This window comes from Ciconia boyciana, chromosome 18 (assembly GCF_034638445.1).
Source record: "Ciconia boyciana chromosome 18, ASM3463844v1, whole genome shotgun sequence".
In the NCBI taxonomy this organism is placed as follows: Eukaryota; Metazoa; Chordata; class Aves; order Ciconiiformes; family Ciconiidae; genus Ciconia; species Ciconia boyciana.
In genome coordinates this window covers 6,813,930-6,837,166 of record NC_132951.1, presented here as the reverse complement: position 1 = coordinate 6,837,166, position 23,237 = coordinate 6,813,930, and the positions used below count along the sequence as shown (strand labels likewise).

General features: G+C 42.9%; 1 protein-coding gene across 1 annotated transcript in view; it reads left to right on the top strand.

Moving 5' to 3' along the window:
• The window catches only part of NUP188 (nucleoporin 188), a 30,679-nt gene extending 9,471 nt beyond the window's left edge, over nt 1-21,208 (top strand). Inside the window, exons 14-44 of the mRNA XM_072882720.1 lie at nt 462-581; nt 1,626-1,752; nt 1,873-2,028; nt 2,384-2,510; nt 3,147-3,234; nt 3,328-3,404; nt 3,566-3,680; nt 4,029-4,149; nt 4,384-4,450; nt 4,879-5,007; nt 6,937-7,070; nt 7,473-7,579; nt 8,391-8,597; nt 9,251-9,420; nt 9,763-9,832; nt 10,484-10,551; nt 11,198-11,393; nt 11,913-11,990; nt 12,347-12,432; nt 12,869-13,014; nt 14,160-14,341; nt 14,731-14,931; nt 15,611-15,703; nt 15,909-16,067; nt 16,860-16,997; nt 17,412-17,486; nt 18,205-18,414; nt 19,197-19,328; nt 19,466-19,536; nt 19,983-20,112; nt 20,345-21,208. Coding sequence (XP_072738821.1) covers nt 462-581; nt 1,626-1,752; nt 1,873-2,028; nt 2,384-2,510; nt 3,147-3,234; nt 3,328-3,404; nt 3,566-3,680; nt 4,029-4,149; nt 4,384-4,450; nt 4,879-5,007; nt 6,937-7,070; nt 7,473-7,579; nt 8,391-8,597; nt 9,251-9,420; nt 9,763-9,832; nt 10,484-10,551; nt 11,198-11,393; nt 11,913-11,990; nt 12,347-12,432; nt 12,869-13,014; nt 14,160-14,341; nt 14,731-14,931; nt 15,611-15,703; nt 15,909-16,067; nt 16,860-16,997; nt 17,412-17,486; nt 18,205-18,414; nt 19,197-19,328; nt 19,466-19,536; nt 19,983-20,112; nt 20,345-20,515 — 3,951 coding nt within the window. The 3' untranslated portion in view covers nt 20,516-21,208. The remainder of the gene's footprint in view (nt 1-461; nt 582-1,625; nt 1,753-1,872; nt 2,029-2,383; nt 2,511-3,146; nt 3,235-3,327; nt 3,405-3,565; nt 3,681-4,028; nt 4,150-4,383; nt 4,451-4,878; nt 5,008-6,936; nt 7,071-7,472; nt 7,580-8,390; nt 8,598-9,250; nt 9,421-9,762; nt 9,833-10,483; nt 10,552-11,197; nt 11,394-11,912; nt 11,991-12,346; nt 12,433-12,868; nt 13,015-14,159; nt 14,342-14,730; nt 14,932-15,610; nt 15,704-15,908; nt 16,068-16,859; nt 16,998-17,411; nt 17,487-18,204; nt 18,415-19,196; nt 19,329-19,465; nt 19,537-19,982; nt 20,113-20,344) is intronic.
• The last annotated feature ends 2,029 nt before the right edge of the window (nt 21,209-23,237 follow it).

Sequence of the window (23,237 nt, the reverse complement as noted above, 5' to 3'; positions counted from 1 at the left end):
AAAGGAACAGACTGATTGTATTTACTTAGTTAGTTTCTAGGAGGGCCTGAGGAGCTAGTGTTCATTTGTATCTATCTTTGATTTACTTTTGCCCTTTCCTGCCTTTTAGGTACAGCCTTGGCTTTACCCTTGAAGGATACTGGAACAGGTTTTAATATAGGTGATAGTTTAAACCAGGACTGGGGTTGCAAGGATTGAACTAACTGCTGGCAAAAGCATCATGCTTATTTTTTTGTTGTCACAGAATTAGGATGATATGTAATGCATTATAGTCTTACTTCCTGCCTTATACTTGCACACTGCCTCATGCTTTAGTCTGTGCAAGGACTGGAGTGATACTTTTGTGCATGATTAATGTTAAATGTACAACTTGCACAAGGATACAGTTCCTTTTTTATACTGAGACCATTTTAGCATATCTTTTTAGTAATATGACATTTGTTTTCTGTTTCCATCACCAGGAACCTACTGCGGGTCTGGGTATTATCCTGGACAGTGTGTGTGGAATGTTCCCCCATCTTCTTACTCCTCTCCTTCAGCTGCTCCAAGCCCTTGTGTCTGATAAATCTACTGCAAAAAAGGTACAGGATCTCTCTTGGTGTTTGGGAGATGATTTATTTCAAGACAGGGATAACATACTGTTGTGGTTTAGCCCCAGCTGTCAGCTAAGCACCATGCAGCTGCTCACTCACTCCCCCCCTGCGGGATGGGGGAGAGAATCGGAAGAGCAAAAGTAAGAAAACTCGAGGGTTGAGATAAAGACAGTTTAATAGGTAAAGCAAAAGTTGCGCACGCAAGCAAAGCAAAGCAAGGAATTCATTCACTACTTCCCATGGGCGGGCAGGTGTTCAGCCGTCTCCAGGAAAGCAGGGCTCCATCACGCATAATGGTTACTTGGGAAGACAAATGCCATCACTCCAAATGTCCCCCCTTCTTTCTTCTTCCCCAGCTTTATATACTGAGCATGACATCATGTGGTATGGAATAGCCCTTTGGTCAGTTTGGATCAACTATCCTGGCTGTGTCCCCTCCCAGCTTCTTCTGCACCTAGCAGAGCATGGGAAGCTGGAAAGTCCTTGACTAGTGCAGCAACAACTAAAACATCTCTGTATTATCAACACTGTTTTCAGCACAAATCCAAAACATAGCCCCATACCAGCCACTATAAAGAAAATTAACTCTATCTTAGCTGAAACCAGGACACATGCTGTGTGATAATGCTGTGTGATTCTTTCTTTCCATTGCATGTGCTTGTCTCAGTTGCAATCTTAGATAACAGACGTGAAGCTTTTGTCAAAGAACAGTGGACAGGGCTCCTTTTTAGTCCTGTGCTGTTGCAGAACACTGTTTTCTGGCTTTTAGAAAACTTCTCAACTCTAATGGCTGAAGATTAAGATAATACCTAATTTTTCAGGTTGTACTTTACTTATAAGAAGTTCCTAATTCATTAGATGAGACTTGTCTGGCCATGTGGGCTGTCTAATAATGTTTTGGTAGGGTTGATGTATTAGAAGGATATTGTCCACGTCAAGAAAACTTGCCTATTCCTGGACATGACCTGGTTGATTAATTTTTAAGAAGGTCTGGCTCTTCGGCTGTATTGTTTAAGCTCTCTTTGTATGCAGGTATACAGTTTCCTGGATAAAATGTCCTTCTATATCGAACTGTACAAGCATAAACCTCCCGATGTGATCTCTCATGAAGATGGCACACTTTGGCGAAGACAGGCTCCAAAGCTCCTCTATCCTCTTGGTAAGGAAATTGCACTTAACCTTTTCTTATTGAAATGCTTTGGGGAATTTAGTTCTTTATCCGGCTTCTACCTCATGGGTAAATTTGTGACTTTATTTCACCTGCTTCTTCAATCTTTAGGACTAGGTCAAACAAATCTGCGGATACCTCAGGGAACAGTGGGCCAAGTGATGCTGGATGATCGAGCTTATTTGGTACGATGGGAGTATTCCTACAGCAGCTGGACACTGTTTACCTGTGAGATTGAGATGTTGCTCCATGTTGTATCGACAGCAGGTGAGATAGGCTGGGAGTATAAAAGAGAATAAATAATTGTTAATCGGCATCAGTTTGAGGTTAATAGTAGGATTGAACAGCTCTGAATACTTTTGAAAGAGCATGGAATACTTTCCCAGAAACCTGATTTTTCTAATTATTATTATAATACTGTAAAATTCACTACAGAAGGCCAAGAGCATGTAGCGAGATTAGATAAATTTTAGGTGAGGGAAAAGTGGAGATAGATAAAGTAAATGTTTTTTGGTATGGGGAATGATCGTGGGGATGTGTGGTAAGATTAATGTGCATTGTTCCAGATTTGATTACTGCTTAAGTATGATTTTGCATTCTAGTGTTAGTTTTCTTTACCCAGATGTAATTCAGCATTGCCAGAGGGTCAAGCCAATAATTGATCTGGTTCATAAAGTCATCAGCACCGATGTATCGATAGCAGATTGCCTTCTGCCAATCACGTCGCGAATCTACATGCTCCTGCAGAGGTAAGTCACTGACCGGCATGAAGTCACTAACAGCGGAGGTACCTGAAAAGATAATGAGCTGGAAGAATGGCTAATTACTCATTTTGCCAAGAGCTTTGCAAGAAGCGTGTCTCAGTGCTTGAACTCCCCAAGGCTGGTGTTCAGTTCTCGAGACTGTTCTGGCTACACACTGTTTAATGATTTGATGCAGCAGAATGGCCCCTCTTCCATTTCTTTCCTGAATGTTGTGCAATTTTATCCATTTAAAGGCATTTTTTATTGGTAGCTATATTTACATGAAAGGGGAATAAAACATATCATTAGAGCAGTAACTTCCAGGTGTTAAGAGTTGTACTTATTAACTTTCTTCTCAGTGTTAACTGCCTGGGAATTGATGTTCTGCTGCATAATTATTGTTCGCTGTGACAGTCTGCTGGCTTGCCAGCCTTGCCTCTTGCAGTAAATGGATCTGACTCAGGTGTGAGGGGGAGGTGGCAAGTCTAGACTTAAAGTACAGACTCTGGTGTCTGTATTTACCTGGTTAGGTTTTATATTTGTGTACTTCAGTGAGAGAAAAGCTTTTTTGATCAAAACAACAGTATATAGGCTAGACCACAGATGGCAGTGCTTTTTATGCATAATATTTCTTTTTCCTAGGCTAACAACTGTAATCTCTCCCCCTGTGGATGTCATTGCTTCTTGTGTCAATTGTTTGACAGTACTGGCTGCTCGGATGCCAGCCAAGGTGAGGAAATGACCTTCTGGGTTTGCTGGGTTTGAGAACCAGTAGACCCGTATATGTGAATGAGAGGGAATATCTGTACTTTTTCTCTTGCAGGTCTGGACTGACCTTCACCATACGGGGTTCTTACCATTTGTTGCCAATCCAGTGTCCAGTATGAATCACATGATTAGGTATTCATGATCCCCCAGCCCCCCCCCTTTTCCCCCCCCCCCAACCTGTTCATAACCTGTCATAAGAACTTTTTGCCAGTGTGAAAGCTATGCATCTGACATCTCTCACTCATGTCAGAGTTCTGCTGTTCATGTAATAAACCCTCTTGCTCATTTCACAGTGCAGAGGGAATGAATGCTGGGGGCTATGGAAACCTACTGATGAGCATAGAACAGCCTCAAGGCGAGTACAGTGTTACCATCTCCTTCCTGAACCTGATCACAACTCTTGTCCGGGTGAGTGCTTCTGGAATGGTCTGCCTGTGAAGTCAGCTGTAGGCTGTTATGATAGGAAAGTGAAATACGGTCGTGTCTGAGATCCCCTGTGCAACGGGTCTCTATGAGTAATCATTGGTTGACACTCCCTTCTGTGCTACTGTTTGTGCTTTCTCTGTAGTCTGATTCTTTCAAAAAAGTGTTTTGATTCATCTGATCTACAAAAGAATAGAAGTAGCTTGTAAATCTATGTTCCCATGCTCGATAGTTTTCTCACACTTTAAAGACATATGGAATACATATCTTGCTGCAAAAGGTTTCTTGTCCTTTTGACCAGAAGGGGGACAATAACATTTCTGTATCTCCTAGGGACAACTTGGTAGCACCCAGAGCCAAGGACTTGTGCCTTGCATTGTGTTTGTCCTGAAGGAGATGTTACCAAATTACCACAAATGGCGTTATAACTCTCATGGAGTGAGAGAGAAAATTGGTAAGGATGTTGAGGAGGGGGAGAAGGAGAAGGAGGGCATAAAAAGGGTCACCTGTCTTCTCAGAGAGAATGTGTGAATTTCTACTCCTTTTTTATCATACCTTTTCTAGCAGCCATGTAGGATTTGCTTTGTACATCTACCGGCATTGCTAGATGCTGTAATTTGTTTGAAAGTGTTAGGAACTAGACTACAAATCTTCCTGAACTGAGTAGTCCATTTCATCTCTGTTTTAGGATGCCTTATTCTGCAGTTGATCCACGCTATACTGAATTTATGCCCTGAAATGGATCCTCGCAGCAGGTAAGACAGGTGATGGATTTCAGATCTGCACCAGCCTGGCTTACAGTGTAGGAGGGCTCTGTTGCTATCTTTTTGTTTCAGTTTTTGAATGTAAATGACTAGGAATGAACTGGCATGGTTGTGTAGTGCTGGTTTCAGCTTGTTTCAGTGTTACTGAGTACAGGAAGGGTAGAAAAAGATTAGGGACATTGTTTTTTAGAATACCTGGTGAAGAAGGAGAAAACAGTAAATAGATTTCCTGGGACAGACTGCCATCCACTTTCCTATTTGGTGTATCCACTCTGAAGAAATTAGAAGGGAGAATAAAGTAGGGGTCAGTGGGGGTGTAGAAATTAGGAGGTTTCTTTGTGGTAGTTTTCTAAGTGCTAGGTGGGAAAATACTGCAAGTGCTCCTGGTGATGATGTCCTGTGCTGTTTGTTTCTCACAGCAGTGCCCCCAGCCTTCAGTCCTTGTGCATCTTCAGCCTGGCCAACACTGAAGCAGGGCAAGCTGTCATTAACATCATGGGAATTGGTGTGGACACTATTGATATGGTAATGGCGTCCCAGTCTAGTAGGTGAGTGGTGTGTTTCGTTTCAGTAGTGTGAGGAAACAAGCAAATAATAATATTTGGAATGTAGCTTTAATTGATTGCACTTAGTGGGGAATCAGCATAGTGGCTAGCCATGACAGCCTGCCTTGTATGGTCTGGAGGAACAAGCCTTGTTTGTTCCAGATCTGTATATAGTCTTTTCTGTACACTATCAATTTCACAGAATCATATCATAGAATCATAGAATGGTTTGGGTTGGAAGGGGCCTTAAAGATCATCTCATTCCAACCCCCCTGCCATGGGCAGGGACACTTTCCACTAGACCAGGTTGCTCAAAGCCCCATCCATCCTGGCCTTGAACACTGCCAGGGGTGGGGCATCCACAGCTTCCTTGGGCAACCTGTTCCAGTGCCTCAGCACCCTCACAGTGAAGAATTTCTTCCTTATGTCTAATCTACATCTGCCCTCTTTCAGTTTAAAGCCATTGCCCCTTGTCCTATCACTACGTGCCCTTGTAAAAAGTCCCGCTCCAGCTTTCTTGTAGACCCCCTTCAGGTACTGGCAGGCTGCTATAAGGTCTCCCTGGAGCCTTCTCCTCTCCAGGCTGAACAACCCCAACTCTCTCAGCCTGTCTTCATAGGAGAGGTGCTCCAGCCCTCTGATCATCTTGGTGGCCCTCCTCTGGACTCGCTCCAACAGGTCCATGTCCTTCTTATGTTGGGGGCCCCGGAGCTGGACGCAGTACTGCAGGTGGGGTCTCACGAGAGCGGACTAGAGCAGGAGAATCACCTCCCTCGACTGCAGGTCATGCTTCTTTGGATGCAGCCCAGGATACAGTGGCTTTCTGGGCTGCAAGCACACATTGCTGGGTCATTTTGAGCTTCTCATCAACCCGCACCCCCAAGTCCTTCTCCCCAGGGAATGATTTCATGCTAGGGATGATTTCATGCAGTTGTTTTAGTTTTCTATTTCTAAATGACATTTGGAGCATGCTCGTGGGTGTAAATGTGCTCAATTGTTTAACGTTTGCTAGCAGTTACATGTTTTTAATAAAGAATGCACCTGAATGTGATTTGTAGGATTGCATGAGTGAATTGGAAGTGAGAAGATTAGAGCCAATGTTAGAAGTGTTGTGTCTTCAAGTAACACCAGAGTTCAAGTGAAGCTATGCTCATGAATAAATAGTAATAAAGCTTGAACTGTAATTTTGGAAGTGCTAGGGATGATTAGTCTTTTCAGGGTGGTTCTGAAGGCAGCTCGAGGTACTCTGGAAGTATTGAAGATGTCTCCAGTGTTGAGCACCTTAACCTCTTTATGTGGCTCTCACTGAGGCTTGAATCTCTCTCCTTTCCAATGTTCTCTTTTCCTGGCCAACCTTAACTTGACACATAGCCAGCCAAACTTGCTAGCAGGTTGCTTCTGATAAAGTCTGCCATTTTTTTTCTTTCAAAACAAGTCTGGAAGGGAATCCAGACTTGTTAAGGAGAAAGTGAGACCTATCTGAGGAACCTTTTTGGCTTTAATGTCTCTTCAGAATGTTTATCTGATAAGGAAAATCTTAGGAAAATACCAGACTTGGAGCCAGTTTTATCTCTTCATCCAGTTTTGGTACACTGTAATTTCTGTGAGATTGGTTCTGCAAATGTTTCTTCCTTTGTCTTAACACATTTTAAATCTCTATATCCCAGAGGGGAAAAAAAGTGACAATAGGCTGTCAGGCTGTTTTTCTTTTTTGTTTGATGCTGAAAACTCAGGGCTGTGTAGACTATTTTTTGTGGATACGTGGGGGTTTGTATTTCAGCAGCTGTTATGTGGTGACATGACAGTCTGAGTAAAAATGTCTTATAACCCCCAATTGACAAGAGTATAGAATTTCCTCTTTGAATGTTGTATAAGTAATAAATGTCGGTTGTCAACACAGTTACTTACTTTGGTTTCTTTTTGGAAACACAGTGATGAGTCACAAGGCCAAGGTCAACTGCTGATCCAAACAGTTAAGCTGGCATTCTCGGTTACCAATAATGTCATCCGGTTGAAACCCCCCTCTAGTGTGGTATCTCCATTAGAACAGGCACTTACTCAGCATGGTATGTATTTCTCCATGGGGACAGCCTGGGCAGCTATGCTTTTTTGTTATTTGCAAATAGTCAGTGTGTGTCTCATTACAAACAGTAGTTAAGATTTCAAGGTTCCAAAAAGTGGTTTCTAGTGATGGCAGAAGGCCTGTTCTCCCTCCTCTAAGGCATTCTCCTCTGGGACAGCTTCTAAAGTATTAAGCAAACGTGGCTTGTTGTTTGCTGCTTTGTAATGAGATGGGTGTAATTACAGAATATAGTAAATCAACTGCCATTAGAACCTCTGGCTGGGCCCATGCCTTGTTCTTTTGGAAGACTGACCTAGTTCTCACCTTCTGCTACGGAAATCATTATTTGATAAATAGTTACATCTTGTTGCAGTTTCTTCTCTGATTTTAATTGTGTTCTCTCCAGGTGCTCATGGAAACAATCTTATTGCTGTCTTGGCCAAATACATCTACCACAAGCATGACCCTGCACTTCCACGCCTAGCCATCCAATTGCTCAAACGACTGGCTACGGTAAGATGAGATTCACACAAGTGAGTATTTTGCTTCTCCCCTTGTGACTGATTCCACCACTGAAATTCTTTCACGATAATTTCTTCAGGCTTTTTTGTATCAGGGAGCTTTAATGCAAGTCAGTTGAAGGCAGTGTGGACTGAAAGTTGTAAGGCAGAGCATGTTAAAAAATCACATAAAGGGCCCTTATTTTTTTAACATAATCCTCTGCTGTTTCAGGAGTCACTCAGTCACTGAGAGGCTTCACATGAGTGGGGTGTTTCTGCAAAGTATTTGCACATCCAGTTGATCTCTGTCCACTTTTTTGAGCAACTTTCTCAAGTCACAATCTTAAATACAATTCCTACACCTTCTTGACTGGAACTTTAACATCTTACTGAGAAGAGGATCCTATTTAAGTTTTTATCGGGAGCTTTCAATTTTGCCTTTTAGACTTACTCTTTTTGGCTACTAAACTTCTGAGAATGTATTTGCAGTTTTATTAAAGCATGTAAATCCAGCTCTGGGTTTATTTATTTCAAGAAACATTCTTCCAAAACTGTTTTTCTCTCTGTCTTTTCCAGTTTTGTCATAACCCTTGAGAAATAGGTGAGGGATAGACCAGAATTGCCAAAGAGGAAAATTTGGATCACTTTGCAAGTTTCTTCCTGCTTAATGACAACAACTTACTTTTGAGTTCCCTCACATACGTTTGTAGATTCAATATCAAATATTTTGGAGTTTCAATTTGAAATGCAAATCACCTTTTATATAGAGAAGCATTCTGTAGGGTTTGGTTATTCTTGCTTCTGATATTTTTTTCCTTTTGCAGGTTGCTCCCATGTCTGTTTATGCCTGCCTTGGTAGTGATGCTGCTGCCATCCGTGATGCCTTCCTCACCCGCCTGCAGAGCAAGATTGAGGACATGCGTATTAAGGTCATGATACTGGAATTCCTCACAGTTGCGGTGGAGACACAACCTGGGCTCATTGAGCTGTTCCTGAACTTGGAAGTGAAGGATGGCAGTGACGGGTCAAAGGTAGAATAGCAGATATTTGCCCAAGGACTTGCTAGTCTTTTTTTGTAGCATTCATAGGAGTCTTACAGTACTAGGCTCTAAAATCTGATAGTTCTTACATGTAACCTGATGTGCTTCATGCAAAATAAATGCAGCTTGTGCTTGCAATTAATGGATGTGCTGCTATCCCAGTTTCACTTTTCCCTATAACCAAAGAGAAACTTTCCCCAATGTTTCAAGGCAGATACTGAGTTAACATAAGAACATCTACCGGGTCAGACCAAAGATCCCTGTGGCCCACTCTCTTGACTTTGACAGTGGCCAGTCAGTGAGAAAGCTGAAGGTGAAGGTACAATGGACAGTATCAGTTTTCCAGAATACTCATTCTGGTGCTTTGCAGTTCAAGATTGTCTTGGGTTGGGACCTTCTGAAGGCACTTGGTCTTAGTAAGTCTTAGCTTAGCTCGTTTTTTATTCCCCTAAAAAGATTTTTTTTTCTCTCCTGTGTTATGACTACATTCCTTGTAGTTATATACAAAATATACAGCTGCATCATGTACTCAAGATTTATTTGTCTGTGTATTGTTCAAGTGGAATCAAGCACATTCTGCTTTAAGAGGTTCCTACATAGTGATTCTGTGGCGATGTAACCTCTCTCGTTTCCTTTTGCTTTAGGAATTCAGCTTAGGGGAGTGGAGCTGCCTGCAAGTAGTCTTAGAGCTGATAGACTCCAAACAACAGGAGAGGTACTGGTGCCCTCCCCTCTTGCATCGTGCTGCCATTGCCTTCCTGCATGCTCTGTGGCAGGACCGTCGAGATAGCGCCATGCTAGTTCTGAGGACAAAGTGAGTTGTTGTTTTCCTACAATGCATTTTCCTTCTTTTTTTCCAAAACACTTTTTCTATGGTTCATCAGACTTTCCAGGGACATTTGTATCTTCGTCTTTGTGTGTCCTGGTAAGGGCATGCAGTGTACAGGCTTTGAACTTAGTCTCTCAGGAAAGAAGATGAGAAGCCTGTATGTGCGTGTTCAGAAGCAAATATATTTCATTCTGTTTCTTTTATACAAAGCTATATAAGCTTGTATTTACCAAAGCATATTTTCTATGAAGTTTGGAACAGTCAAAATGCTGCTAGGCATGTGGCGTGGGGGACATAACTGATTTTACTTCTGTATGTATCTCTTAGGCCAAAGTTTTGGGAAAATTTAACAAATCCCCTCTTTGGGACCCTTCCTCCGCCTTCAGAATCATCAGAGGTGAGTTACATCCAAACAAAATGAAGGTGGTTATGTACTTCTCAGAAAAGGTGTCTAAGTGATGTATGTGGCTCTTCCCTCTGCTTGCAGTTTTCTAAAAGGAAGTATGATCAAGTGGTTTAAACACAGGCAGGAGATGAAGTGAATGCTTTCTGGCTTTGCAGAGACTGTACAGCCATGAACTGTCTTTTGAAATTCTCTGCTCTTTATTCACATATGAAACAAAAATAGATGTTACCTACCATCTGTGGTAACACTCTTTGGAAGGTATGCTGTCTGTAGTGTATCCATACTATACCTCATCTGTTGTTTGGCAAAAGAAACTCTCTTTTTTTTTTAGGCATAGCTCAGGCTGACTAGTATCACAGAGGAATTGATTAGGTTCTTGTTATTATTCCTTTCTGTGGGAGTTTTCCTCTTCATTATGAAAGTCCTGTACTCTCACTCAGAGTCCCACTTTGAACACAGCATTCTTTCCTTATTATCACCAGTCCATGGTCAAATGACGTAACTATTGCTATCATGGGAGAAACAAGTCTCCTGCAAAACTAGAGTATCAGTCCCTGCAATTGGATGGGTGGGGATAAATCAGAATTCCACTCACCCTGCAGAGCTGGGTGCTCAGATTTTGCATTTTTTTTGTCTTTATAGCTCAGTGTCTTGGATACCTGTGCCTTAATAATGAAAATCATCTGTTTGGAGATCTACTATGTTGTCAAGTGAGTCTTTGGTAGTCTCTCCTTCGTCCCTGTACTTTTTAATTATCTAAACTGTGCGCATTAAATCTTGATAGACCATGCAGGCTTTGAGGGACAAAGTACCTGTAATCCTGTGAACATGTGGGAGGAGCAGTGATTTATAAACAAATCACAAATATGCATTTGAGATTCTTGCAATCACCAATTGCAGAAAGAGATGTTACGGTGTTTCTGCAGCCTGTAGGTGAGAATGTTAGTATTTTCCTTGTACCCTGGAATGAGAATATACAGTATTTATTAAAACTATTTGTAAACTAAGCTAAGTACACCTACTATGGTGATCGCTGAATAACATTTTAGTAGTTTTCTCCCACTCATTTTGTTTTCCTGGACATAACTGTCCTTTAATATGTTGAAAAGTCACAATTAACTAAAATCTCTACTTTAAAAACAAACAAACAAACAAAACCAAGACATAGATTTTCTTCAGGGATCATGTTTTTCCTTCACATTTGATGCAAAAAGTGGGATTCCCTGCACAGGTCTAATATGTGGAATAACCTTCACTTGCAAGCTGTGTCCTTGGCTTTCCTACGTGAATCTCAGAAGAAGTATATTTTCTGACCAAAGAATAAATGAAGATAACTTCTCCTCTTGATTTGGTCAGGGGCTCACTGGATCAGTCCCTGAAAGACACGCTGAAGAATTTCTCCACCAAAAAGCGCTTTGCCTATTGGTCAGAATATGTGAAGTTACTGGCATATCATGTGGCAGAGACGGAGGGTAGCAGCTGTGCTTCCATGACAGAATATCAAATGCTGATCTCAGCCTGGCGGATGCTGCTGATAATCTCTACTAGCCATGTAAGAGCTACCTCTTATCTTTCATGATAATCTGAAATTAACATTTTGAATAATACAGTGTCAGCTTCTCAGGGCCAGCTAAGCCATAATGAAGAATTCACTGGTGTTTCTTTCCAGTTTCTTGTATATATGCTTACAACACAAGTTGGCGCGAGCATGGTACAAGAGGTTAGAGTAGGTGGTGTTTTGCTGTTTGATCAAAATCAGCATATTGTCTGTCTGAGCAGAGGAGGGAGGTAGTAAATAATTTTTATAGCAATTCTAAGTAACTGTAATCCTGAAGAGATTTTGCTGAGTCAAGTGAGGCAGGGATGCACCATTAGAGAAATTAGTCATTGCCGACTTCTTGTCAACTGTTAATGTAATACTTCAGTGATTTCTGTAAAACTGCATCACTCAGCAGCTATAAAATTTGGTGAATTCTTAAACTAACAAATTAAAACAGTAGACTGATGTTAAACTACTAAGAAGGTGCATCTTTTGTTGTGCTTGATTGATCTCTGTCTTTGTGGATCTTAGGCGGATATAATGCATCTGACTGATTCGGCAGTTCATCAGCAATTGTTTCTGGATGTGCTAAATGGGACCAAGGTTTTGGTAGGTGCTGCTTCCTGTCAATTCTTTAATTTCCCAGTTGCTCATCTCCTCTGTACTATGAGGAGTTCTACTTCTGCAGCTGCTTGCCATCATAGGTTTTTTTAGATCCTGTGAAATTGGGCTGAAACAAAGTCTCTCTCCCTGAATTGAAGAGCTGCTTATAAATCTTTATTTTGTATGTGTTATTCTTGTCATCACTGGGTGACCCTGCAGAGGGTCCTGACTCTGGTTCCCTCCATGCAGCTAGCTGCTGAAGAACAAACCTGGTCATTTGGTGGCGATGCTTGGGCTGAGATTTCTTAAGTGTTCTTACATGTGACTATTGCAACTGTAACTCTTGCAGTATTTCTTCTTAGCTTCTAGTTCCCATGTCAGTATCCTGTCTACAGCTGGGGTCTATGCTATGTACCCTTCTTCTGATCCTGCTCAAACAGTGGAAGAGGTAGGTATTTTGTTTGGATAATTATTAGTCACTGCTAAATATAAAAACTTAGGAGATTATGTTTAAGTGTTTTGCTCTAGTGAGATGCCGTTAGTGATTTGGGGAGGAAACTGAAACCTTATCATAGAATTCTCTTTTGGGGTAGCAAATGTCTGTAGGTTGTTGCTGAAATCTCTTGTAGTAATACATTTATGGTTTGGCTTCCTGCTTGCTGGTGAAAAGTGTATCAGAAAAGCTTTTGTGATAGTCAGTCCTGCATTCTCACTGTACTGTGGAATGTCTTTAGTGAGATACAGGTGGTGACTTAAACTTTACTTGGAAGAACTGCTTTTATTTGTGTGCATCATATAATTTATGATACACACAGCTCAATCAAGCCAATATATTAATTGAGGGATCTTGTCTAATCTGAAGAGCTCTCCCTTTTTGTTGTCAGCGAGTTGGGTTCTGTGGATAAAATCATAAACTCCTTGACGCAGATTCTGGAGGGAGTACTACAGGCAGATCAGCAGATGATGGAGAAAACCAAAGCCAAAGTGTTCTCAGCTCTTATCACTGTGCTGCAAATGAAGGAGATGAAAGGTGAGGTGGTGTACGTACAAGTGTCAAGAGCAGGGCTGCCATGGGTGAATACACCCTAACACTCTAGCATTTCCAAGATAAAAATGCTTTTGGCGTTAGTAGTAGTACAGGATGCTGAATATAGTCACCAACCTGTGGGACTATCTACTTTTTTCTTACTTGTTTTAGCTAGTTTTAGAAAGAGATGAGGTTTATCATTCACAGTATGTGTATGTCTTCCCTTCTCTTGGCTTTCCCTGACAATAATCTCTGTGTTTGATCAGTTTGATAGAGACAAGATAGGGTTCCCATGTGTTTTTGAAAATAGCTCAGCAGGTGTGGGAGGGACACCCTAGTAATGCCATCTCACAGAGTGACTGACAGGAATTTCTAGTTAGAGATAACAAAAGACCCAAACACAAGAAAGTTGTCTGAGGGTACATTTTGTTACAGACCAGAGAAGCTAGTCTGGTCATTACTCCTGTCACTTGTGGGGCATCTTACATTGCAGTAGCACTTGAAGACCCTCAGTGGAATCTGGGCAGTATTTCTCTGTACAAGACATACAGGGGCAACTGTGGTGTTGAGAAGTGTTATCAGCTTACCTTTCTGTGTATTCCTTGTCCCACTGCTTGGGCTCTGCAAGCCCATATATTTTGGAAAATAAATAGAAAGTGGAGGGTTGGGGGTTTTTTTTGCTGTTGAATTTGAGTTTCCAGTCATGCTGGTAAAAGGTGGTGCAATTTATTATAATGGTTTTGATGAGAATGTAGTATTTATATGGACTCACAAAACACAGACTGCACCCACTGGCCAGTACCAGCAATCTGGAGAAATGGGTAGGAAATGCTGTAGTGAGCAGTTATGGAATAATCTGTCCATAGTATTGCTTGATTTGTGCCTTGAAATGTCATGAGTTTGTGTGACTTCTTGGGAAAACTGCATGTTTTTATTATCCGGATGACTGTCTAATCCTTTACTATATCCTCCTAGGCTTAATCATCTAACTTAGTCACAGTTCCTCCCATTCTGTTTTGTAGGTTTTGAAATGAAAACAGAATAAATACTAACTCCAAGAAATGTGGCCCAGTGATGTTATCAGTTAAACTGAATACCTAAGTACAAGAATTGTGTGTTAACTGCTGTCTATTCTGTGTGTGTCACAGTGAATGAGATCCCACAGTACTCCCAGCTGGTGTTGAGCGTGTGTGAAACACTCCAAGATGAGGTCATTGCGCTCTTTGATCAGACTCGACACAGCCTGACCTTGGGAGATGCTACAGATGACAAGGACAGCATGGAAACAGATGATGCCTCCCGAGTTAAACACAAGGACCAGCGAGATGGGGTAAAGGACCCTGTTCATCTGCTTTGCAGCTATGGTTTTTTTTCTCTAAACAAAAGTTCTGTGTGTGCTTGGAACAACTTCCCTTGCAGCCTTCTGCTTTCAAAGGAAGTTCGGCAGTTTCTGTTTCGGAATTACTCCATGTCTTTTTGGCACACATCAGTCTGGGAAATTGGCTGTGGCTGCCTCTCTTTCAGATCTGTCCTAAAAAACGTTGTCACAGTTGCTAATACAGCCAGGAAGTGTGCAGGGTATAATATGAGGGATACCAGGTGCCTTAATTTATTATTCTGAGAACAATTGAACTTTAGGTTGTGTTAGTAAATGCTTTCAAGATTTTCTTGGTATCCATGTCAAGCCTATACCTTGTTCACCTTTCCTTGTCACTGCAGGTGTGTGTTCTGGGTCTGCATCTGGCTAAAGAGCTCTGTGAAGTTGATGAAGATGGAGACTACTGGCTACAGATTACTAGGAAAGTCCCTGTGCTTCCTACTATCTTTGCCGCATTGGAGATAAGCTTGAGAGTTAAACAAAACCTTCACTTCACAGAGGCCTCATTACATTTACTGCTGACCTTAGCAAGGACTCAACAGGTGAGAGATGCAGAGAAATGAGAGCATATAGCTATACATTTTTAATAGGAACCACATATCTCATTATTCTGTCTGCGATGCAGCTGAACAGTGATCTGTAGATAAAGGGTTTTTTTAGAGGCTGGCAAGCAGTAGGTCCTGCATGGATGCCTGCTTAGTTTGCCTTGTTCTTCTTGATAATGGGATGTCTTGGATGGAAGAGCTGAGCCAGCTGGAGCAGACCTGTAATTTAGAGCAGGCACTTTTGCTGAATGTATTCTTCTGCAATGCAAATTATCCCCCTTAGTTAAAATAGCATTAAGTGTTGGAACTGGCTTTCTCATTAGTTGCAATAAGACGTTATTTATCTATTACAAATTCAACTTTGTGTGGGGCTTTAGGTGAAAGCAAGGTTGTTCCAAAGCCAGCCCTTTTCAAAGATTATGTATGTCCAAACCAGGTGATATCGAAATGGAATTCATAGTACAGTTATGCAGGTTAGATTTTACTGGAAGAACAGCGTTGCTTTTCTCGATACTGCATTTTTAACAACATGGAAGAAGTGTGCGTAGATGAAAGTTCTCTAAAAGGGTGGTGACAGCACAAAGGGCAGAAATATCTAATGCAAAATAAGTCTCTTTAGTCTCAGAGAGGAGAGAGACATGCAAATTTTAACAGTAGTTTGTTCTGTGTCTTGTAGGGAGCAGCAGCAGTGGCTGGAGCTGGTGTCACACAGAGCGTCTGCCTGCCCCTCTTGAGCGTGTACCAGCTCAGCACTAATGGAGCCATTCAGGTGGGTGCTACTTTTGGGTGGGAATGCGCCAGGAGAGCTTGCCATGCCCTACCTTGTGGGCTGTGGTTGGAGCAGAGCCCTCCTGGTCTAGGAAGGACAGCAGCCACCCCTAGTGCCTGGAGACTTCCAAAATGGTGTGAAGGGTTTGTGCCACACTGGGCAACAATGTAAATAAGTAATTTATTTTTGTATCTGATTTGTTCAGACATCTGCTTCATCCCGAAAGTCTCTGGATGCCCCCTCTTGGCCTGGGGTCTATCGTCTCTCCATGTCACTGATGGAACGCCTTCTTAAAACACTTAGATACAACTTCCTGACGGAAGCACTGGACTTTGTTGGTGTCCATCAAGAGAGGATTCTTCAGGTATGTCACATACTTCCTCTGTGATGGTTCGCTTGGCTTCTGTGTTGCAACAGCAGTGGAAATGTCAGAAAGTGCAGAAGCATTGAAAAGAGGGTCCTGTCTCAGAAAGATTTACAGTAGAAATAATTCAATAGTGGGAGAAGGAAGATAGAATATGCCGGCCACACGGTCAGGCAGGGATGATCGTTATGATACTTGTTAGAGCTGGGCAGTCACCATCTGTTCATCCTGTTCACTTTTGGGGTTCTAACTTTGCTACAGCTGTTTAATATGCCTACTCAACACAGTAGCAGAAGTGAGAGTTTGATGGGAAGTCACTTTGTGGCTGTCTGCTCTGGAAAGAAAAATATGAGAGCTGTTCTTGGAGGTGGCTTCGGCTCAGCCTTGCTCAAATAATGAAAATGCCATGGTCAGGGTTCAATCACCAGTCGGGTCAGCAAGCTCTCATGTCCTGCAGTACTGAAATACCTGTACTGCCTGGCTTGTGTCAGTGCAGACATGCTGAAGAGTCCTGTTTGTACATAGGTGCTGAATTATCTGTTTATAAGCATGCTCCCTAGACAAATAGCTGTCTTCTCGTATGGCAGCATAGCTCATGAAATGCATTGACCTCTGAGTAACAATATAAAGTGCTCTGAGTCTGACCCATGTGCTGTGCATCTGCTTTCATGAATGCATTTTCTGTCCTTAAGAGCAGATCCTCTGCATCTTCAGCTTTTTCTTCTAGAGAAGGGAATGGGCTTTTTGTGATTTAACTGTAATCGCCCTGATTCACTTCTCTATCCTTTCCAGTGCCTGAATGCAGTACGGACGGTACAGAGCTTGGCCTGTCTGGAAGAGGCTGATCACACTGTTGGCTTCATTCTTCAGCTCTCAAATTTCACGAAGGAGTGGCATTTCCACCTGCCACAGCTTATGAGGGACATGCAGGTAGGAATCAGGATACTGCTGTGGATAATACATTGCCTTGGAGCATGGGGATTTGCATGTGGTAAGAGAAAATGGCACTGTATCACCTTTTTGTTGCTGCCCTTTTAATAGGAACTATTGCTGAGGTCATTTAAATGTCTGTTCTGTCAGTACCTTGTCTGAATGGAGTGAGGAAAGATAACCATTGGGGAGAGACAGATGGTAGCTTGGAAAAATAACTTGGGGAATTCAATGTCTTGCTCTCAGTTCTCAGTGCCAGGTGACTCCGAGAAAATACTGGGAAATCAAGAGACAGCATTGATCCTTTATGATCACAGTGTTCTGTTTAACTGGATTTTCTCGCTTCCACCAATGGTAGTGAATAGATGGGTTTTGAGCTTTTAAGATATTTCTCCCTCACCTTATGTATTTCAGGTGAATCTGTGTTACCTCTGTCAGGCCTGTACCTCCCTCCTGCACAGCCGCAAAATGCTCCAGCACTACCTGCAGGTGAGGATGGGGACTATAAGCCAAACTGTAAGTTAGGAGTGTTGTATGCCCATGCTCCCTGTTAAAAAGCAAATATTATTCAGTATCCAAGCTCTTGGATATCGAATTGATTGTTGGTAATCCTAGTAGTGATTACTGCCAATCATCAATAGTTAGGATTTGCATTGCTACACAGCAAAAAAAATGTGCAAAGAGTAGTCTGGACTCTAAAAACTCAGGACTGTGTAAAGCCAGTCCTAGAGAAACAGTAGCCTGTGTTTGAATGGTGCTGCTGTTATTTTATAGCTGCCTACACTGCAGCAAGAAAGCTGCATTGCTGTAGTACTCTGTAGTGCCATTAATTAAGCCACTGTTGACCTGGTGTCCTTGATCTGATTTAGTTTGTTTAAGAGAGATAGCTCTTGTTCTTGGGGAATCCTTAGATTCATGAGGTGGAGATTGCCACTGATGTGTTATTTCAGCATGGCTAAGGCTTGGTGTGTTGATTAGAGATTCTTCTTCTGGAATGTGGAATCTAAATAGCCTCTGCAGCTGCCTCCCTGCAATGCAGTGCCTCCCCCAATGCACACTGAGTGTAGATGCTCATGCTTCTAGCAGGTGACAGACTTTGGGTGCCTTATTTCCTCATTCTTTTTGTTCATAGCATTTTTTTTTTCCTGAAAGTAGTGCAAAATAATCATATCTGTATTCCAGACTTTCTTTTTTTCTTTCTCCACAGACAAAAAATGGCGATTCCCTTCCATCAAGTGTGACTCCACGAGTGCAGCGTAATCCCCAAGCCTCCTCCAAACATCCAAGCCCTGAGTCAGAGGCAGCAGAGCAGAAAGCACTGCTTACAGTGCAGTACAGCCTCTTGAAAATCCTCAGCAAATCTCTTGCTGCCCTGCGCCATTTCACCCCTGATGTCTGCCAGATCCTCCTTGATCAGGTAGAGAAAGAGGAGAGATGCTGCTCCCTGAAGGGGGCAGTTTCCAGCGTTTCAAGTGATGTTCTGGAGCTATGCAGTGAGGCACATTCTGTCCTGTTTTGAGACAATGACTCCACCATACGTCTGTCTGCTGCTCTGCTGTACAAAGCAGGAAGGCAGGACACAAGGAATTCCCCTTAGGAATCAGGCATTGATCAGTGTGAAAGGAAGGCTTGGCTGAGCTTTTGTGTGGTTCGCACAACGCTGTGTTCGTATAACCTAACTGGAGCAGACTAATAACCCAGCTAGGTTTGTATCCTCACTCTTCAGAGTATGTCACTATTCAGAAAAGACATCCTGTAGTTATCCTCCCGTGTCGGTGTGACCTAGTGGCTGGTCTCCCAGTTCAGAAAAGCAAGGTTTAATCCTTGATTCTGGCAGTGTCCTGCTGCTAACTGGATAGTTAACTTCCTTTTCCTGTGCCTCTAGGTGTATATGCCTGGGCTTTTGAAAACAATCTGGAAACAGTCATTCCTTTAGCTTGCCACTTGGTGGCAAGCTGTACGGCTTGGGAGTTGGAGAAGGTTCATTCATGTGAGGAGAGCCATATAGTCTGGTTGTGCAGTACTGTACAGAACGCTCTTTACTGCTCCATCTGTATACTTGAGATGTGGAAAATGATCTCCATGCTTCTAGTTCTCCATACAAAAAGCATGATGCAGGGACTAGGTATTCCCGTTACTATGATGATAGCATACTCATGGCCTCAGGGGTCACTCACTCCTCTTTCTGTTTCTCCACAGTCACTGGACCTTGCTGAGTACAACGTGCTCTTCGTTTTGAGTTTCACCACACCAGCCTTTGATTCAGATGTCGCACCTTCCTTTGGGACCCTTCTTGCCACAGTCAACGTGGCCCTTAACATGTTGGGAGAGGTACTAGCCATTTCTCTGTTTGGGAGAGCACAGCAGTTGCAGTGATCGCGGAGCACACAACTGATACTTCGAAGAGTAGGAGTATTTCCTCTTTTGTATTTCCTGTCATTAATGCCTGTCTTTTTTTCCCCTCTCAGCTGGATAAGAAGAAGGAACCTTTCCCTCAAGCTGCAGGGCTGAATATGCAAGAGGGAACCAAAACCCTCAAGTAAGTTTCTAGCTCTTTGATTTAGTCATGGCTGAGGAGCAGAACCTGATGCTCCTCAGATCGGAACTGAGGTTTACAGGCATTCGTGTAGCTTCAGAGCTGCTCAGTCTGAATCCAAGGAGTTCAGATAGCCCATCAGAAGCTCTCCAAAGCCAGCAGGGATTTTTTTGGGAGGGTGTGCGAAGCCATCCCATCCTAAGATGCAGTGTAAAGAGTTGTTTGATGCTTATTTACCAATATATTTAAATTGGACTTCCCTGATGGCCAACAGGGGTTTCTGCTCTGCAGACCATAACTTTTGGATATCACTGCTTGAGCAGAATGTGAACAGTAACAGTGTTCCCTTTTATGTACCCTGTGTGTGAAGCCTTTCTAAGAGTATTTGACCTTGAAACTAGTGTGTGCTGACCTTTTTGGCTCCTGCTGATGTGCGTTTCTTTGCCCAGGTCTCTGCTCATGTTTACAATGGAAAACTGTTTCTACCTGCTCATCTCCCAGGCTGTTCGGTACTTGAGAGACCCAGCTGTGCATCCCCGTGATAAGCAGCGGATGAAACAGGAGCTCAGCTCTGAGCTGGTAAGCAGCTTGTACCATCCTTTCTCGCTGTTCAGTGTAAATGTGTCTTGTGGGAGAAGGTCATTTGTCTTTGGCTGCCCAGTAGAGCCCATTCCCCAGCACGAGTCAAGAGCCTTAGGCATCTTGGGCTGCACGTACTGGTGCCTGTTCCTCTGCCACCGGCACCTTGTTTGGGGAGGGAGAGGGGCATGTGTGTGAAAGAAGCTAATTTGTTATATGCTTCTAATTTCAGAGTACACTGCTCTCCAGCCTGTCTCGTTACTTCCGCCGTGGCGGTCCCTCTTCACCTGCCAGCGGGGTTCTTCCCTCTCCCCAAGGAAAGTCTGCCTCCAAGCTGGGTCCTGAGGGGCAGGAGCCTTTGTTTCAGCTCGTGCAGGCCTTTGTCCGGCATGTGCAGAGATAGATTCTATCCTGCCCCTGCCTCCCTTTTCAGGACTTGCAGCAGAACGATTCATGTCCACCACAGAAGGCATCACCTTTGGCAGAGCTCGTAACAAGGAATGGGAAAGGGAGGGAGGCCTGGTGTGGGCAGTGGTGTAAACCGAGCTGTAACATCAGCAGCGAGATCCCATTGAACTCTTGCAACCCAGTAGCAGAGTGAATGTAAGGAGAGCTGAGAGCAGCTCTTCAGTGATCAGCCCACGTGCACAGCCTGCCCGCTCCATCTGCTAGAGCATCCTGGCTGGGTACAAGTGCTGAACAGTCAAAACCTTTATTTTTATAGCTTGTACCTCAGCTGGGGAAGCTGTGGCTGGATGGAGAGAGGAGACAAACTTTCCGCTGGGCATTAACTCTGCTCTTAACACAAGGTGCAATCTGCCTCTCCCTTGCAGTCAGAGTCCAGTTAAGGCACAACCAAGGAATCAGCCAGCAATTCAGAGACCATCTTTCTACTGCTATTTTTGTACTGAATGGTTCAAGGCAAGATGGTGTATGTGTGCTCACGCCTTCCCTTCACCCTGCAGTCTGTGTGTTGTGTGTGTTTCTGAAGAGCAAGCCTCACTCAAGATTTTTAAGTCAAAATTCCATTGCTCCAGTCTTGCAGTTTTTTGTAACTGTGCCCTATTTATACTGATATTAAAACCTTTATAGACAGCAGCTGGGTTCATGGTTTTGTATTGGGCATAGCAGCCTGCAGCACCAATTCCACATCTTCTCTGTAGTAGTTCTGCTGCATCAACTGGGCTGAAGTCCCAGCCAACAGTGATGCGAGTTGTGGCTCTTGAGTGATGATCCAGATACTGTTTGAAGCGATTATAATCGAAGGTTGATTCCCTCGGCTTTCCCACACCCACTCCCTTTCTCTTACTCTCACGTTGAGGAACTCGTAGGAGGTTTTAAACAAGCATCACTATAAAGTACTCCTCAGGAATGATTCTTCTGCACACGATGGTGTGGACCATGTGCAGATAACTGTGTACAGGTCGAAGCTGCTACTCTGCCTGTTGCAGCAGCAGGGGAGGGCACAGGTTCAAGCTAGAAGAAAGACACTGTCTACAGTGGAGTTGTATTGTGCTGTTGTAGCTCTCTCAAGCAGATCAACAAACTCTTTAAAGTTCCAAGGTTCAGCGTGTCATGGAGACAGTAAGAGAAGGTCAGTGATATTGCTTAAAATAAAGCCTGAAATCTAGACAGACTTTTCTAAAGTAAGAAATCAAATTTCAATGTGGCTGTGAGCTAGTAACCTACCAGTTCTTTCCTAAAGAGACACTTGATTGCTTGTGAGTGTCACAAAAAGAGACACTTGTGAGAGAATTAAAAAAGACCTTTTTAATCTCGATGGTTTTAAGAGACTAGAGTGAAAAAAAATAGATTATGTTGCTTTGAGGTTGGGTTGTTGGTTTTTTTTCCCTTGTAAGTTTAAGTGATGGTGATATTGTAGTACACTTGTTTAATCTAGTTTTACTTGCCCTGGAGGCTTTGGAGAGATTTGAACTAGCTGGCTGGAGCAAAGTGTCCTTAAAGTAGAAGGGAGAGGGGCTTGATTACCTTCCAAAAACTGAGGTGAGCTGCTCTGACAGTGAGGGAGGTTGTGTGACAGTCCTAAGCCTGATCGTGTTTCGATGGGGCTACCTGTAATGGTTAACGCTTTCTGCCACAGGTGAACTATGAGTGCAAAGATGGAGATTTGAAGGTGAAGAACTGCAGAGAAGATAGCAAATTGGTGACAGGTAGCTATGGGGAGTGGAAGTAAAGCCAGAATTCAGTACATCTAAGCAAGTTCAGTAGGGCTTAGGGCTGTTATTTGATAGCTCTTGTAGCTGTCTTTTTGTTACAGCTTTTGAAGTTACAGCGTGCTGATCACTTTATTAGTGTTCCACAAGAATGGCTAGAATGAAAATTTAGGGAGAAGCAATATGTTCTTTTAGATATTTACTCAAGCACTAGAGTGAGAATTTATGGTGCTAGGCAACAGTCCTTGGTGCCAGATAGCAAAGAATAGTGGATGCTGTTGGTTACATCTGTGTTTTAGAGCTATAGCTTCACTTCAGACAGCAGCATTTTAGCCCCGACTTGTACCTTTACCTGCCCCTCAGCCACAAAGGGGCATGGAACAGCTTACCATGGCATCTGCAAATAAGCAGCATGAGAGTGTAATCTTTCTGTAGAGAGCCAGTTAGAAGTAGCACTAGATTTTCCATGTGCTCTTTTGTAATGCAGAGGGAAGGGAGTGCTGCTGCCAGGAACAGACTTCCTTCTGGCTGCTCTGAGGGAAGAGACACCATTTTCTGCATCATTAAGCTGCTGCTGTTTTTGCTAAAGCTGTTCTTCCTCTTTCTTTAACGCACCAGGGAGAGGAATAACAGGGAAATGGGGATGTCACTGGCCTGAGGGAAAGGTATACATACTGGAAGCTGGAAGGGAAATAGGCAGGGGTAGATCCACAGAAGGGTAGAACTGTGGTAGTGGTAATCATTGCAACTGTAAAACTAACTAAAACAGTAGCACGATGTGATTTCCTCATTCCCTTTCATTAGAGTTTAATTAGAAAAACTGAGTGCTATTGCTACACTACAGAGTGTTTCAACAGCTGCTTTTCCTAGGAGTTCTTTCCAAGCTGGGTGCTAGGGACAAGGCTTTAGGATTTTAAATTAGCAGCAGACCTAGTTTCCATAACAACAAAA